This window comes from Danio aesculapii, chromosome 13, assembly GCF_903798145.1.
Source record: "Danio aesculapii chromosome 13, fDanAes4.1, whole genome shotgun sequence".
NCBI lineage: Eukaryota > Metazoa > Chordata > Actinopteri > Cypriniformes > Danionidae > Danio > Danio aesculapii.
Window position 1 is genome coordinate 37,723,347 of NC_079447.1, and position 18,734 is coordinate 37,742,080.

Genomic DNA, 18,734 nt, shown 5'->3' on the forward strand with positions numbered 1-18,734 from the left:
ATTGGTTATATTTTATTTAATAGTTTTGAGGAAAAAGCTTGGTTATGGATGTGACACCTCCTCTCCAATATGGATGTGACAGATTTAAAATTGGCACTTGTGCGACTTTGGTAACTCAAATGTAATTGTTTGCAACATTGACAGAGACTTTTTTGTGTATTTTTACACTACTGTAAAATACAAGCCTACACAAAAAACCTAGGAAGGGTTTCATTATTTTGGGTAAAACATTTTATTTTATATCAAGGTTGACATTTGTATGGAAATGCTCTAAGGACTTTTTTTTCTCTTGGAGTATACAAGTGAATTATAGTCAATGATACCGTGTTCCCAATAATTACCACAAAACCATCCGTACTTGATTTGCCAATCCACCACTGACACTTTGTACACACTGCTACAACAATACCCATAATGCATGTGGGTGTGTGTGTGTGATGCATTTGTAAGTCACTCATATGAGCTGAAGGCTCAGATGAGTGGTAATAATGAGTGTTGGAGGGCATGGCAGTTGCGTCTGGAGGCAGAGCCCCATTCTCCTGGTTTGGTGCCAGTGGAGAATGTGCTCTCAGGTTGACTACCGTCCAAATGACTTGGCAGTTTCGCATAGCAGTTTCTAGAGGGACCAGCATGTTGTGCCAAAGATACCCATAATGCTTACTCCCTGCTTGTGTCTGAGGAGGAGCAATGTGGGCTTGAGATGAACATAAAAATGTCAGCAAAGAACCTTTTCATGTATTTTACACATGGACATTGCTATTTAAACTTGCAGGTTGCTGATTACAAAACTCCTTAACTTTTCTAATTTGGAGTGTAGTAGTAACGTGCGTGCACTTTTTTGCTTTGTAAAAATCAAATAAATAGCACCTCAAATCCCACAAGTTTGCTATGGCAATGTTGTCATTATCAACTTTATAATACCGCCAGACTGCAGACATACTTGTGCTTTCCACTTCAAGCTGCTTCAAGATCTACTTTGCCGGCATTTAACCAATAGCATCTCTGCAACAGTGATGTCATGCCACACACTTTGCTGTTTCTGTGTGAAGTCAAGAAAGAGGTCCAACTCTATGCTACCATTGATACCAAGTAATGTGCTTCTATTGATGTGTTAAAAAATAATGAGAATATATATGTATACATATATAACCGAGTCCTGATTGAGAGGTAATGTCCGATTCCGATCGAGTCTAAAACTGTGTGATCGGGCCCGATTTCGGATCAAGTGATCGGATCTGAACATCCCTAGTAATAATAATATTTTTATTGCTGAAACTTATTTTCACCTAGTCAATAATAATATTGTCACATTTTTTATGATCTTTTATTTTCTTTGTAATGAAATAGTCTGTATTCAGTAGATTGTGTTAAATACACAATATTATTAGTGTTTCTCTACCCCTAATTATCAGCATTATATAAATTCACTCTCTATATTTTGTTAAGATTTATTGTCTTTATTGTCTAGATTTATCACTTTATTGTGATAGGACAGTAGTAGTAGTACAGAAAGAAATGTTGGAGAGAAATAGGGAGATGGTATTGACAAATGTCTGTAAGCGGGGATTTCAAATATCTGTGTTGACAAATTAATAATAATAATAATAGTTTAAAAAAACAGAACTGGAATCAGATCAACATCTGTGTCAGCTGAATTATTAGGATCGGATTGATTCTGCAAAACAGGGTTGCAGAGCATCGCTTGTGGGTCAGCGTAAGAATGAATATGTCATTCATTCATTCATTCATTTTCTTTCAGGTTAGTCCCTTTATAAAACTGAGGGCGCCACATCGGAATAAACTGCCAACTTATCCAGCATATATTTTACGCAGTGGATGCCCTTTCCAGCAGCAACCAATCACTGGGAAACATTCATTTACACACATACACTACGGCCAATTTAGCTTATTCGATTCACCTATAGTGCATGTCTTTGTCTTTGTGGGGCAAAACCGGAGCACCTGAGGGAAACCCACACAAACACGGAGAGAACATGCAAACTCCACACAGGAATGTCAACTGACCTAGCCGAGGCTCGAACCAGCGTCCTTCTTGCTGTGATGCGATTGTGTGACCCTTTGCACCACCATGACACCCAGAATAAATTTGTATGAAACTAAAATTAAAAAAAAATCTATTTAGGAACAAATAATAAATGCATTTTGTTTTAAAACTTAAAAAAATGACTTTGCTGTTCGTTCAAACTAAAATGAGCTTAAACAACACAATTCTTGAGTTTATTTTGGGACAACTTATTTTTATGTTCAACCCACTTAAACTTGTAAAAACTAAAAAAAAAAAATTTTTTACTTCTTTGTGTTGTCTTAACACAAATCACTTGTGTGGAACCCAGCATTTTTTACAGTGCATGTTTTTATCTTGTTAGAATTAGCAATTGATATATATATTTTTTTACTGCTGGATTTATCAGTTTTGTAGTTTTTGTAGATTTTCATGCCTGTAAACCGTCTGGAAAAACATATATCAATTATTTATTCATATATTGCATTTAAACATCATCTAATAAATCCCTAGAAAGACAATAAAATGACATCTTGACAAATACTATGCGCTCTGCGTTGCGTTTGACTTTAATAGAGGTGATCCTCTTTGTCGCTGGATAAAGCCGAGTTCATTCTCTGAATATCTGCAGCAGATTGTCTGAGACCAAAAGATTATACTGGAATTTTAGTTGCTGCTCATCCCAAAAGATAATCATTTACATAAAGTGCTCAGAATGTCTGCCATTGTGACCTCAAGCATTTTCACATTTTTTTCCTATGATTATTTATGTGGCTTTGTTTTGCTCTGCAGTTAGTTTTTATTTTTTTGAACAGTCAAGCTTTAAAGGTCAGATTGCATTTTAAGTCCTGTTTTTTATGTTTCAGTTCAGTAGTAAATTTCTGCTCTGAATATAAAATGACTGATGTTATTTTTACCATGTTCTGTTGAACAAATTTCTGGTCACTGAATTTTTTTGATTAAAATAAACATAAGATGAAAGTAGGGGTGTCACAATACACAGTATTAATAATTATTTCTAATAATGAAATGGAAAACTATTTCAATATCATAATCATTGCCTGTCAGTGTGCAAGATACAAATTAGTGCTTTTTAAATGATTTAAAATAAAAGTGTGCATTTACATGATGTGTGTGTGTGCTGCTTATTTATGCATATATAAATGGGTGTATATATTTGAGAATGTTTATTTATAAATACAACATTTGTATACATATGCAAATATTAATTTTTAATTATTTTTTTATATTCATATTTTTGTATTTTATGTATCTGTGTTTATTAATACATAATAAGCATAAACAGAACACAAATATTATGTTAGTGCACATTTTTATTTTGGATGTTGTTAAACATGATTGATCATTTGAAAGCAATAAAATTATTCTTGCATTATTTATTAAAAAAACACACATCGGTTCAGAGAAGGAAATTATTTCAAGCACTTTGAGTACAAGAAGTAAAAAAATATTTGCATACATTGTTGTAATTTGATGCTGTGCGAAGCTAAAAATGGTTAAGTCCAAGGTATTATGTGCAATTCTGTTTGTATGCAGTAGTGTAATACGCTGGCCCAATAAATAAAAAGATAAATAATACATAAAGGTATTTTTCGATATAATTGATTTAGTTAGTTAGTTAGTTAGCCTTCTTTAGCCCTTGTTAAAAATTTTGTTACAGTTTTTATGTTTTAGGTTGTTGATCAAAATATTATGATAAAGTATAAATTATCAAAAAGTATGGTATAATAATGAAAACAAAAATCAGTTTATAACTGTAAACATTTAATGTTAGTAGTTCTCACACATTCTGGACCAAATGCAGTTGTTAAAAGTGTATAATTTTTGAAACAATTTTGGATCCTCAAAAGACATTTATTGCAATTTCTGTCTAAATAAACTGTACTCTGTAACATACACCACAGTCAAAGGTTTGGGGGTCAGTTTTTTTTCAATGTTTTATATTTATATATATATATATATATATATATTGTTTATCAAGGCTGAATTTATTAAATGTAAAATAAATTGGTAAATATTTAATAAAATTTTAAAACAACTGCTTTCTAATTGTATGTAGTTTCAAATGACTTTATTACTCAAGTCATTATTGATTTTATTACTATTACCGTTAATAATAATAAAAATAATATTAATAATAGTAACAATAATAATTCATTTTAGAGTGATTTCTGAAGGATCGTGTGACTATGAACCCTGGAGTAATAAAGCTGAAAATTCATCTTTAAAATCACTGGAATAAAATATAAAATTAAATGATAAACTACTTCTGAAAAGTTATTTTATAGAGCAATAACATTTCACAATTTATACTGTATTTTTAATGAAATAAATACAGCCTTAGTGAGCAGGATAAGCTTAGTTTAAAACATTTAAAAATCCTACTGACCCCAAGCTTTTAGCCGATAGTGTATATTCAGCGAAAATGAAAGTGGACCATTTTACCCAATATATGTGTCTATATTGTATTTAATTTCAACTTTTTGGAATCAATTTTGACTGAAACTTCCAGTGATTTGTAAGCCAAATAGTATATTCCTCTAAATGAGTTACTGGGGATTTACCGCTTAAAACCTCCCCTATTCATTTCCTAGTTTTTGGAATTTTAATTACTCTAATATTGTCCCAAAAAAATTTATTTGTGACTTTGTCATATTTGTATGGTTTTAATGGCACATTTTGATATGCCAAATTAGTTTGTTTTGAGTGATCTGTGTTGACCATAACCCTGCATTAGTGCAGGGTGAGCTTGTCTGTGCTCGGGTGACGTGCTCACTGTTGCAGGTACCAAAGCTTCATCACCTCCACCTGCGCTCAGTGACACCCGGCCAGCCAGCGACAGTCTGGACACCATCCTCTTCCAGCTGAAGCAGGTCACCAGGGAAAGGGACGAACTTCGCAAGCGCTTGGCTCTCGCCTCTCCTGGCACCACCTTTGATGACTGCCGGTACCATCACTACTTTAAATGGCCATTTAATTTTTTTTTGCTACACTGTAAAACCATAAATAACAGTAAAATTACTAAATGAAATAGATTAGTTTAACTTATAATTAAAAATAGTTATATTGACTTAATGAAAAAGAGTTGTGGTAACTCGAAGTGAATATATTAAGCAGAACTTAAATCGATTGAGTTATGAACAAATTAATTATATTCTTGTGTTAACTCCAATGCTAGAAGTAATACCAAACTATTTGAGTAGCTGTATAGTTGTATGGACATAATTTGTTCTATTAACTGAACCGAACTCAACGAATTTGATAACTGAACTTAAAATGTTTAAGTTATGAATACTCTAAATGTTTGATGATTTCAACACCAATAATATATGTGTATGTGACTCAGTGTATATAAGTTTACAGTACTCAAACCATTTTGTTTCAAAACTTAAATGGTTTGCCACAATTGGTTTTTGTAAACAGATAAAAGTTTATTTATCAGGTTTTACAGTGTAGTGTTTAAGCTGCAGCATGTAATTTATGACTTGCTATATTTGTAAACAGAGAAGCACCTCTGTGTCTATTGCTAGAAGCAGCGTTACTTATTAACCACTCTATACTGGTCCTTGTTTGACTTTCTGATTAATTATGTAGTACTTTTGAATTTTATACTGACACCTGAATAAAGCTGCACACATCAACCCTTGTTGAAAAGAATAAATAAGGCAAGGCAAGGCAATCAAATACATGTTTATGGGCTATTTCACTCCAGAAAGTAAACCCCATACATTCCAAATCTGTAAGCAATTTGAGATAGTTTTAATGAATTCCAAGAGACTTCTGTGCCTCAATTGAAAGTCTTATCATGCAAATCCATGATGATTAAATTATTAATAAATCCGTATTAATCAGGTCCAAGTCTTTTGAAGTGGCACAGTCACTTAATGTGATTTAAATTTGACTTTTATTCACTAATATTTATTGTGATCTTGCGTCAGATCAAATCTTAAAGGGCTCTATCAGAATTAATGCAGTTACAATGTCCTTGTAATTTTAAGCATATTTTCTGTGTTTGTAAGATACAGTATAATAAGGTAATGTCAGAAAAGTAAAGAACGCTGATTTCTATAATAAATATATGTCAACATATTAGGGTCAGAAGAGTATGGAGTCATTAATGGCCCATTTACACTGAGTGGTACAGTACAGCACAGCACAGTACAGTAGGGGTCGGTACGGGTCATCTTTATCAGGCCTACATTTCTACTGTTAAAAGGGTACCAATGGTGGGCGTGGTGTATGACAAAGTTTCAGTCGACGTCATTCTCACTCGAGAAAATGTAAAAGTACAGCTGTACGGGTCATTAAAACAAATGCTTTATACACACAAATACTTTCATTATTAACCTTTTTATGAACATGATTAGATTATAGCTACAGATAAATGAAATCAGTGCGAAATAGCCTACTGTAACGTTTGCGATTATATAAAATAAGATAAATAAATGCAACATATATGAACACATACAGCCCCTTACAGTCTCCTATATTTTACCAATCACAGATAAACTACACACAACATACATTTAGTCCTATTTTGGGTTCAAAAACAACACGCAACATATAGCCCACCACAGTCAGTGCAAACCTTTCATCTGTATCTTTAATCTTCACCAGGACATTTAATGTCTTGTAAGAAAGTTATTCAGTCATTTCGAGTTCATGATAGTCCAAATGGCGTGATAATAATTAAACATGGCAGTTGGTTTATCTTTTAGGTTGCTGAAAGAATCATTTGCTCCATAATTTTTTTGCATTTCACTCATGTTTCTGAAAGAATCGAACGTTAGAAGCACTTCAATAATCATGTGCACGTTATTATCATCAAGTTTGTTATTTCAAATGTAGACGCGCTGCGAGTAAACTTTTTTTAGGTGAATTTTTTCTTTTAAAAGATAACTTTGCTGCCCCTAGTGACTGTTTTTGTGTAATATTTGTTAAATATTCAAACAACTGTATTATATTTTCATACAAATTTTTATAATTAGCAAAAGTAAAAAAAAAAAATATGTGAACAAATATTCAATGGAGGGACAGTAATCTCTTAGATTAGAGTGAAAACTATTCTCGTTTGTGTTTCGAAACAAATTTGTTACAGGTTACTTCAATTAAAGAATTTACGCCAATTAATTTTGGTGTAAACTAATCCTTTAAACCTTTTATTTAATTTATGATGGCATTCTCAAGCATTTCAGTCATTTCATCTCTGTTAGTAAGGCACAAAGAATGAGCTTAAGATGCGAACATAACTGTTATCCCAGTTAACATTGAGTTGCCCTTGCAGACTGAGGGACGCAGTGCTGATGAATTGCTCTTGTCTCCAAAAGGCCAAATTCCAAACCTGGTCATGACTACGAGCGTCTGAAAACGCAGTGCACGAAGGCTATGGCAGACCTGCAGTCCTTGCAGAACCAGCACACCAAAACTCTGAAGAGGTGCGAGGAGGCTGTGAAAGAAGCAGACTATTACCAGTGAGTACAGGTGCTATGTGTCTCAAACTGAGAGAGCTGACGCTAAGAGCCATCTGCTGCATTTCAAGCACATTTTTAATTAGTGCTTACATCATTTATAGGTTAATTATGGTATTATTATATCTAAAGCATTTTTTTTCTGCCGCTCTATTCATGTTGCAATATTTATGTTTGTAATGCACTTTTAACAGTAAAAAAATGACTTAAAGGAGTCGGACAGAAATTAAAATTACATAATTATCCACACACCATTCCAAACTTCTAGAAAATTAAAATAAAAATAAGTAGACTTAAGTATGTGTATATATGTGTGTGTGTATACGTATACATATAATGGCTATATATGAAGGTATACAGTGGGTGAAATAAGTACTGAACATGTCACCATTTTTCTCAGAAAGCAAATTTCTGGTGCTGGTTTACTTGAAATTTTCACCAGATGTTGATAACAACCAAAGAAATACATATCTGAAAATATGTCTGTGTTTTGGATCATTGTTTTCTTTAAATGTCCACTCTGGTTTCATCTTCATCATCCTGGTAATGTCGATGTTGGACTAAAGCAGCTAATATTAATTTACACTGACGAAGAGCAAAGGGTTGCTGAAGAACTTCTGAGAGATTTCAGCTGATGTCTGGGCTTTCACTGCCTTTCTACACCTCCCCTTCTTCATGTATTCAATACGTTTTTTCTGTGTCATTTAATTTAATTACACATAACTTAATTTGTAAACTAATTAGATTTTTTTCTTTTCATATATGTATTTCTTTGGTTGTCATCAAATTGGTTGTCATTAAATTGAAAAACGAATTAGTCAATGTTTCAAATTGGGGGGAAAATATTTCTCTAGTTGTGGTGTATTTGGGGCAAAACAGAAGAAAGTGTATCTCATCCTCTATTTGGTTTGTGTCGCACTGTTTACATATTTCCTGTATTTTAGGAGTCCAGGATTTTTTATGTCTGCCTTTTTCTATTTCTAGGTCATGATTACAGAGGCGATATTTAGAAAGAATGTGTTTTTCTTTTAACTGTTTTAATGATAAATAATTTGCCAGCTGTGTGGTTCCGTTTAGGGCAACATAACTGAAGTTTAGTCTAGAGGTTGAATTCAGTTTTTAGTTTTTCATTATAATTATATTTTAATGTTTTGTCAATACCTTTGTGAAGGTTTTGTTTGGGGACGGGTTCGGTTTGAGTTTTCTTCAGTAGTTCAGATACCAGTGTGTTTAGAGGATGAGACACTATAGGTTTTTCATTGGTCAGAAGGGCTTTATATTGGACAGACTGGGGGTCCGACTGATGCAGGTGCAGCCAGAACTGAACAGCTCGTTTCTGAATCTCCAAGTTCAGCTGGTATAAACCCAGTTCAACCGTGCAGGCAATGCTAGAGGTGTTTCTGTGGATCTCTCTCTCTCTCTCTCTCTCTCTTCTCTCTCTCTCTCTCTCTCTCTCTCTCTCTCTCTCTCTCTCTCTCTCTCTCTCTCTCTCTCTCTCTCTCTCTTTTGACTGAAGTGTCCAGAAGCTGTAATTGTCAGACCCAAATAACTATAAGAGGTGACGTGGTCAAGAGTTGTTTCTCTGATTTTAAAAGTGTGCCTTTTTTGTCAGCCAGACGAGGTTTTTTACAAAAGATCATGATCTTGGACTTCTGCATGTTAATGGGTAATGCCCAGTCTGTGCTGAACTCCTCCAGGATGGAGAGGCTGTAGTGAAGACCATCTTCATGAGGAGACAGCAGCAGCAAATCGTCCGCATACAGGAGACATCTAATCTCTCAGGCCAGGTCTACAAGACTTCTCAAGTGCTGATGCCAATTCATTGATATAAATGTTAAATAGAGTCGGGCTGAGACTGCAGCCTTGACGGACTCCTTTACTCTGAGTGAAATAATCAGTCCGCTTATTGTTTATTTTTACACAACATTTGTTGCCATTATAAATGTCCTTTATTATGTCATAAGTTTTTCCTCCAACTCCACTTTGTAAGAGTTTTAGAAAAAAGCCCATTGTGCCACACTGAATCAAAGGCTTTTTTAAAATCAATGAAACAGCCAAATATTTTCCCTTGTTTCGTCTGGTGGACATGTTTTTGTATGAGTGTTTGGAGTGTGTAAATGTGATCTGATGTTGTTTTTTTAGCCATAAATCCAATCTAACTATTATTTAAAATCTTGTTTTCCTGGATGAACCCAATCAGTCTATCATTAATGATTGAGCAGAATAATTTTCCCAGGTTGCTACTCACTGTGATGCTCCTATAGTTATTTGGGTCGTACTTCTCACCATTTTTAAATATTGCCGTGATCAAATTCTCCTTCCAAATTTCTGGAAAATGTCCCGAATCTAACAAGAGGTTGAATAATTTCAAGATAGCGTTTAGACATAGACTGCTGTGTTTCAACATCTCATTAGAGATTCCATCTGAGGCACAGGACTTTTTTTTTTTTTTAAGTTTTTAATTTTCCTGTTAACTCATTTAATTGTATTGGGATATCTAAATGGTCTAGCTGATCTTTAATAGTATTTTCTAATATATGTAATTTGGAGGTCAGATGTTTTTGTTTTTGGGTCAATTCTTTTTGTGAATATAGTTTTTCGAAATGTTTGGTCCAGATTTTTGGGTCTTGAATGGGAGTTTGTTTGGATTCTTTGGATTGATTTCATTTTTTCCATAATTCCCAAAACAAATTTGGATCAATAGCCTCCTCAATTTGATCCAATTTTAACTTCATGTGATTAGCTTTCTTTTCTTTTAATAGCGATTTATAAATTTGGAGGGTTTGTTGGTATTTTCCTCATGTGTGTTGGTTTGTAGGATCTGTGTTTTTTATTTGACAATTGTCTCAATTCTTTTCTTGTATTTTGACATTCTTTGTCAAACCAGCCAGCTGTAGTTTTTCCTTTTTTAGATTTGTAATTCAGATTTTTACTCAGAGTTTTTTGGGCAACTGTTGAAAAAATATTGGTCAGCTGTTCGGTTGCTAAACTTATAGTTTGTTCCTCTCTCTCTCTCTCTCTCTCTCTCTCTCGCTCTCTCGCTCTCTCGCTCTCGCTCGCTCGCTCGCTCTTGCTCGCTCTCTCTCTCTCTGCTTTATTGGTATGACATTTTGCGGCTATAGTATTGCCAAAGCATTTTAGATGTATATACAGTATGTAATATAGTAACATCATCAAAATAATAAAATATACAGCAAATGAGAAATATATGATGCTAAATATGAATAAAAGCAGTGCTAAAAATAATAATATTTACAAGAATAAAAAGTGTAGATTATTTAAATAAGGCAAATTAGTTGATTAACAATTTCTAATGGTGTACAAATATTTTATTTATTATAGTTTATTAAAGAATTAGACTAAGTATTTAATGTTTCTCTTGCAGTCAACTGTAAACGAAAGTTGATTCCCGGACATTTTAGGATATTTAGAAACCCTGGCCGGACAAATTTTTAAGCGCCCAAAAGGCACGTCTCTGTGGGTCTGCAGAGCACATGAGTCTGTGGGAGTATTGACGGGCGCATACAACGAGCAGTACGAAAAGTGTGGGGCAGTGAAGAGAAGATTTTTCACTGGTTAATTGATCGTGAATGATCACTAAATATACTCGGGTGGCTGTTAATATACCAGGGCGGCCCTCCCAAGAAAATCTATGTGTGGGAAGCACTGGACTATTTAAAAATCTGAAATCTGAGGGTTAAAGAAAGATCAGAATACTGGGAAAATTTTACCCAGCTAAGTTCTTAGCAATGCACATTACTAAACAAAAACTACATTTTTATATATATTTACGGTAGGACTTTTGCTAAATGTCTTTATAGAACAAATTTACTTTTATTTACTTCATGATATATATTTAATTAATATTTAATATTCTTGCCATACATTTCTGCCATAAAAAAGAATGTATTGCGCACAGTGTATTGTTTGCTATTCCTACAAATATACGTAGGCAACTTGAGACTGGGTTTGTTTTCACATTTAATTATCTTTTAGTCTTTTTTTATGTTCTGTAGAGCAGTGCTGTGAACATTAATTGAATTCAAGACAACACTAGCTATGAGATCCATGACAGCTTTAGTGACAGAATTTTCATTTCTGTGTGAACTACCACTTCAGTGTCTTGCTATATAAAAATTGATTATAAAACTGCTCTGTCATATCTCATCAATTTGAATGACACTGGTTTATTGTAGCTTCGTTATCTACAACAGTTGGCAATATGTAAGCTTGTACACAAGGAAGTTTGTTCTGTTCTTTTGTCTCTGACTCACCCTTATTTGCCAGTGTTCTGTGATCCACACAGTAACATAATATTGTTCCTCCATACACAGATGTGCATCAGCTCTAATCTGATTACAGTGTAAGGACACATGCCCTCCTGTCCTCGTGTCTGCTGGGCATGAATGTCCAAAAAGAGATGAGGATTGAGTTGACGAGGGATTAATCCCATATTCTACCATTCCCTAAACAGTGTGTGATTATACTACAGTTGCACGCAACAATTCTCTCCTACTGTTTGTATTGAATATTGTCATGTCTGGAGAATGGAAACATTCAATTAGTTTGAGAACTGGGAATTTTAGTTTGCAACTGGAAGAGTTTAAACTGAAATGAAGTCGATTTGGAAATATGTACATGAGTAGAGAGATACACACAATTCAGTAAATTTGGAATGAGAAGTGCATTTAACAACTGATTTAAAGTAATAGTTCATCCCAAAATGCAAATTCTGTTGAACACAAAAGATGACATTTTTGATGGTACTCATTGACATCCATAGTAGGAAAAAAAAGAAAATCAGTTTGCATGCGTAAACCACATTCACTAGAATGTGTAATGTGTAAACTAGAAATCACAGGTAACAAGATGCTTTTTGACTTATTGGGCCCTATCATACACCCAGCGTATGGTAAGACGTGTTTGGCGTGATTTGTTGCTATTTTCAGACCAGCACAACCCTAATTTTCATGTTTTGAGATGTGTTGTTTAAATAGCAAATCCTTTTGCACCCCTTTGTGTACTCAGGGGCATGCTGGTCTAAAATAGAGGTGTGTTAAGGCGCATGGTTGGTGCGTTGCTATTTTGAAATAGACTGTGCCATTGGCCATCTAAAAACATGTCTTAAGTCCTGCGCAGAGCGCGTTGGTTATGCACCTATGTGGGCTCAAACACTTACACATTGCTTAATAGACACAGGATGTACAGCAATACACAAATATCTATACATATAAAAAAATTAAAGGATTAAAATGGTACAAAAATTATTATTGCCTCGATCCCTTTTGCAGTTCATTCATAACAATTTGTATAATGTTATTATTAGCAGTTTTATTTATTTTATGCATATTCATATTTGTTTTAATAAAAGCAAGTTTAGATTTGTCCAGCTGCTGGGTTTTGAGATGTATGAGTAACTATATGGGACATAAGAATAAATAAAACTTTGGATGCGTTTGGATACAACCAAGTTTTTTGACCACACTTCGTTATTATTGTTGATTTATTTGTTTGTTGGAAATTAAAACTGAATTTAAAAATAGTTATGAAACAAATCTTTGCGCTTAAACTAAATAAATATGTAGGCTAATGAAGGTCTTCAGTGGTGTGCGTACAACACCATTTCCTAATCCATGAAAGTAGTAATATGTAAATGCAAAGAGAAAGTAAAAAGGCCAAATGGAGGAGGCTCATTCTTTATCCGCGTGCAGATGGTTTGTTTAAATGTTTTCTCGCTAGTGAAGGGTTCAGTTTTTCCACTTGTAAAGTCCGCCATATACTGTAAATAACAACTCACTCATAAAGGTAATGGGAGATGATGCTCTAATTGTTTTAATACACATTATGCTCAAAACACACCCTTAACTCATAACTCATTAAGAGAATAAACACAACACCGTTAGACCATGCGCCATGGTGCAGATCGCATTTTGCCATTCTTAAAATAGCAAAAGTGGATTCGGACCTGCCCTTAATGCTTTTGTGACATGTACTTTAGACTTTGCGCCTAGATCTTTAAAATAGAGCCCATTAAGTTTGCCAGATTTTTCTAAAAAACGGCAAATAAAAGCTTTTTTTCTAAAAAAATAAATGATGCTGTAACTGTTTTGTTAACTCTATAAACTGCCTGGCTTAAGCCAAGTTTAGTTCAATCAGGATTTTAAACATGTCTTTGAATAGTATAATATTTCTTTGGTTAGCATATAGGGGACATTTTTATAATGGTGTCAATCATCACAATTTTACGAGTGAGTCCTGTTCCATACATGCACAAAATGATAATTCCAAATATTCTATATGATATTTCAATCAGTTTTCATGAGTTTCTTATTACTTGGGCTTGGTTAAGATTCTAACAGTATGGATTACCTTGGATAAATATATCACGGTTTCATGGTATCACAGTATTGTGATTACTGCTATAAAAGGGGTAAAAAACAACTACTCCCCCCCCCCCATTGAACACAATATATTTTATTTTAAGAAACATTTAAAATATTTTGGAACAGTAAACAGGCTAAATTATTTAAATAAATAATTTACTTCTGCTGTCATCATTAGTTTAAAAAACACAGATTTCTTTCAACTTGAAAAGGTATCTTTGGATATCTTTCTTTTCTTTGGATATGAAGTAAGCCACTTCACTGTTCAGGTCCAGCATGCTTGGATGTTGCTGGTAAAGTTATTTGTGTTTCAGATGTTTGCTGAATCGTAGGCTGACCAGAAGCTTTTGATGTGGATGCTCCTTTACTTCTGGAAATACTTTTGCCCCAAAAAACTAAATAAAATAGTCAAAAAAACATTTGTAAAAAAAAAAAAAAAAAAAAAAAAACCCAAAAAACATGACTTTTCCAAACCGCTATAAAGCTTGAAACTGGTTATCTTCCCATGCCTAGTGTATACATGGTGTTTGTTTACAGTGACATTTTCCATTGGTATATTTCTATATATTTTTAAGCTAATGAAGCTATAATATAGTTTAATAATCTTATGTCTTAGTAAAAATAAGTTTATTTTGCTTACCTAATCAGAATATCTTCTGTTCATTCCATATCCGTTTTCAAACAAAAAAAGAAAATCTAAGAAAACAGCTGTTTTTCGGTTTTTCTTTTGCTCACAAAAAAATGCAAAAAACGAGATTTTGGCTTGATTTTCGTTTTTTGGTTTAGGGTACAAAAATGAAACTACTACTATACCAACTTTACTAACTACTTTAAAAATCATTATACATAGGTTGGCAGTGCTAAAACTCCCTTGTTCCTCTGATACGTCGACCAAATCATCCTTTCCGGATGAGCGCCTAGGCTTTTAAATATTATTATTTAATTATATATAAAAACTACATTTACGTATTTTATCATTTGATCAGTTAGCGGGCTTACATTTATTGTGTATGCATAAATTAAATAAATTAAAATTAAATTAGCAGTATTATTAAACATTTGTATTTAAAATAAGGTCATAGTTTGCTGTCAAACCTCCTGCAGCTGTGCAGGTGTATAATGAATTTTGAAGTTGTTTATCCATTTTCCTGCCCTAAACCAAAAGTGTATTGACCATTCTATTTCAGTCTCTTGCTGGGCAGGTTTTTATTATGAGTTTTTTAATTTTTTTATTAATTAATAAATTTTTTATTGTTTAGAGCTGAAAGTGAATTGTGACGCTAAAAGTGGACTGCACAAGTGAAGTGTGATGCCCATTCTCATGCAGTGGAGCTGAGTTGCAGACTATGTAAAGCAGCTCATCTGTGTGTTTGTTTTGTGTTTGTGTTTAGCATACAGCACAGCCGCCTCCTAAGTGAACAGACACAGCTAAAAGAGGAGATGGAGGTTTTGAAAAGAGAGAACACTAAGCTGACTCGGGAACATAACCATCTGAAACAGAGCTGTGAGGAGCTCAGGAGGCTTCATTCCGAGGATCAGAGGGAGGTGGCTGACATGAGACTACAGCAACAACAGGTACAGCCTTTTTTGTAAATGTCAATGTCACTAACTGATTTTTTACCTGTGTCTGTTCAGTTGTAGAATTATTAGTAAGAGAGTGACATTATGTATTATTATGAATTTTATAGGACATTTTAACTAAAGAGGTGATCATGTTTATATATGCAATTTACAGTACTGTGCAAAAGTCTTAGGCCACTAGTATTTTCACAATAAAAAGTCAGATATTTCTATATTTTTCTGTAGCATGTCAGTTTGAAATATCAATTTACATTTCCAAACATAATTTTTTTAAGCATCTTAGAGAATTTAGTTTGTCTCAGTTTGTTCTGTTACTTCATGTGATTCTGGACAGACTGCTTGAATATCAGATCAGATCTCTGTGTGAAGCACTGGCTGTGGTCAGACTCAGTTTGCAGGCAATTATAATGTCACTGTGTAATTACAATTAATGACAGAAATAATGTTTGGAAATGTAAATCAACATTTTTAAACGGACACTACAGGAAAACAAATAAATAACCAACTTTAAATTTTGACCGAAGGCTTTTGCACAGTACTGTATAAAGTAATTTCTGATTTAAACCCTTGTCCCTAAATGTTCTAATTGAACTCTCAGTCAGATTTCTAGGACAGAAAATATTGTCACTGCATGTTTACCTTGCATGGAACAAGTAAGATCCTTATTTCATACATATGATGAACTGCTTGTCCCATTTTGTAGCATTGCTTCATAAACAGCTGTAAGGTTTCATGAAGTTCATATTGCAGTAAATTTGGCACTGGTGGTGGTTTTAAATCGACGGTAGCATAGGTAAGGTTTTTTCCGATTTATTTGTTTTCAGTTTTTAGACTAATATAGGTTTTGTGCCCTTTATAATACTTTTAAATTCACCAAAATCAGGTGGTGACAAGGCACTTGATAAAACTGTAAATACCAGAGCTGTGGCAATAAATTGAATCGAGAAATGATTCTGGTTAATTCTGAGATTATCTGACTACTTCGTTTTTACCAGAAGATGGTGCTGCATTTTTAAAAATCAGCTGTAATCTGATTGCCTCCAATTCCTTACACATACCGCTTAAACCTAAAATAATCATCAAAAAAGTTAGAAAAGGTTAAGTAAAGTTAAAAGGTTAAGGTTAAGATTAAGTTAATACTTGAAAAATACATTTAAACACTTTTTGTACAGTGTTTAATGTACAGCTAGAAACTAGCCTAGAGCGCCAACTACTTGTAAAATCTAAACACAAATTAGATTCTAGAAAGAATATGAATACATTCCGCCAATCTGAGAACTGATCAGAATCATTTCTTGATTAAATTAATCACCACGGCTCTAGTAAGTGCTACTAATATAATACATATGTTAAAGCTGCTACTAAATGTTCTACAAACACAAAACACAGTAACTGTTTTTATTTAATTTTTTCAATGACCATATTTAAATTATACGATAACTTGTTTTTTATCACTCATTTTAAATATATATGATCAATATTACACAAGTAGAAGTGCAATGTGGCTGTAAATCGACACTGGTGGGAGGTGTGTGTTGGCCTGCATGGAATGCCATCAATCTAGAGACATTTCTCAGTATTTCTCTGTTGCAATCAGGATATCGCAATAATTATCCCCGAAAAAGTCAAAGCAGCACAAAAACTACCAGATTACTGTTGTGTTTGCGATAAGGAAAAATGCTAAACAAATGCAGACATTTCTTCTTTCTTTCTTTTTACTAAACTACTCTGCAGTAAGGAAAACAGGACATGCATGAGAAACAAACAGATTGCCGACCAAAAAGTAACTCATTGTTATACAAAGATTGGCTAACACAAATACATACATTCCTGATATGTTTGTCCCATCTCACACTCAATACATGAAATAAATACAGCACTACAACATGCAAAAGAGAGAGATCGACTTAAAATGTCACTTAGCAGATTTATAATGATTTGATCAGCTGTAGTTTGTAGTTTTACGCAGAATATTTCTCCTCTACAGACTTATTATGCGGTCTCTGTTGCCATCTGGTGCATGGACAACATTAAATGTCTTTGCTCTTCTACAAAATAACTACACTCTGGCCTAAAAAATCCTCAGAAATACATTATGCTGTCTAACAGCAGCAGTGTTTGTCAAACTGTATTTATAATTTTTTTTTTTTTTTATTCCCTGAAAATAGTAAATAGTAACATATTTAGGGTCAAAATCTATTTATTAGAATAATATTTTACAATTATTTTTGAAAGAAATCATTTATGCTCATCATTTACATTTATTTAATTGCAAACGTAGGAATAAAGATAAACATTATTATTTTTTTAAATATTTCTGTTTTAAAAGATTTTAAAAATACAATCTAATCGATGCATGTGATGGAAAGTTGACTACTTCAGTTATCGTAATAACAGTATTTTAGGGATTTATTTTTTTCAAATAAAAGATTCAAGAAAACATAATGTGTTTGAACACACATATACGCCTTTATTGCCAGTTGTGTATGGGAATACTTTTCACAGTTTCAGCTAGTTGCTACTGACAGCAAAAATGGGCTCAGTGCCGAAATTCTGCTTTTCCACAGCACTGCTAATGCACACAGTGTGAACGTAACCTGTTAATACGGGCACCAAAATACATATGCACTTCTTCGGCTTGCAGTGTGAAGCAGGCCTAACGCTACTGCCGTCAGCCAGCAAGTGACATTACTCTGCCAAAATCGATCTCTTCGTTTTTCGGGGAGCTCCAGGGATGGTTAATTAAATTGCAGATTTTTGCTGTTTCCCGCAGCGCAGGCTGTTGTGGGATTAGTGCGTCTGTTGCATCACGAACAGCAGCGTTTATATTGTAAATCCTTAGGCTGACCATCCCATAGTAGTGCCATCGAATCTGACCTTGACATAAATAGGAAGCCAGGGGACAGGAGATTATTCAATCAGATGCCAGTGTGCCAACACACGCTCTGCGCTCTGCTGCTACTATGTAGGAATGAGCCTTTTCCTGTCGGATTGATTTATCAGGGTTCCTTCCGGATTAAATCCACGAACACAAATGGAAAGGTTTAAAGCATTAGAATAGCTCGAGCTTGAATGTCTGGTTATAATTATTGCCAGAGGTGGGTAGAGAAGCAAAATTTGAATCAAGTGCAAGTAAAACTACTTTTAAAGTAATTGCGTAAGTAATAGGAAAAGTAATAACATTAATAATTACTTAAGTAAGAGTAATACAATTATAGAGTAATATCTATTGAGTCAAACGTTTTCACACATCAGCTG

The 18,734-nt window shown here is 33.8% G+C and overlaps 1 protein-coding gene across 1 annotated transcript in view; it reads left to right on the plus strand.

Annotated features, from left to right (window-relative positions):
• dlg5a (discs, large homolog 5a (Drosophila)) overlaps window positions 1–18,734 on the plus strand; it is a 131,681-nt gene that overhangs the window by 43,382 nt on the left and 69,565 nt on the right. Inside the window, 3 exon segments of the mRNA XM_056471495.1 lie at window positions 4,829–4,991; window positions 7,372–7,515; window positions 15,287–15,470. Coding sequence (XP_056327470.1) covers window positions 4,829–4,991; window positions 7,372–7,515; window positions 15,287–15,470 — 491 coding nt within the window.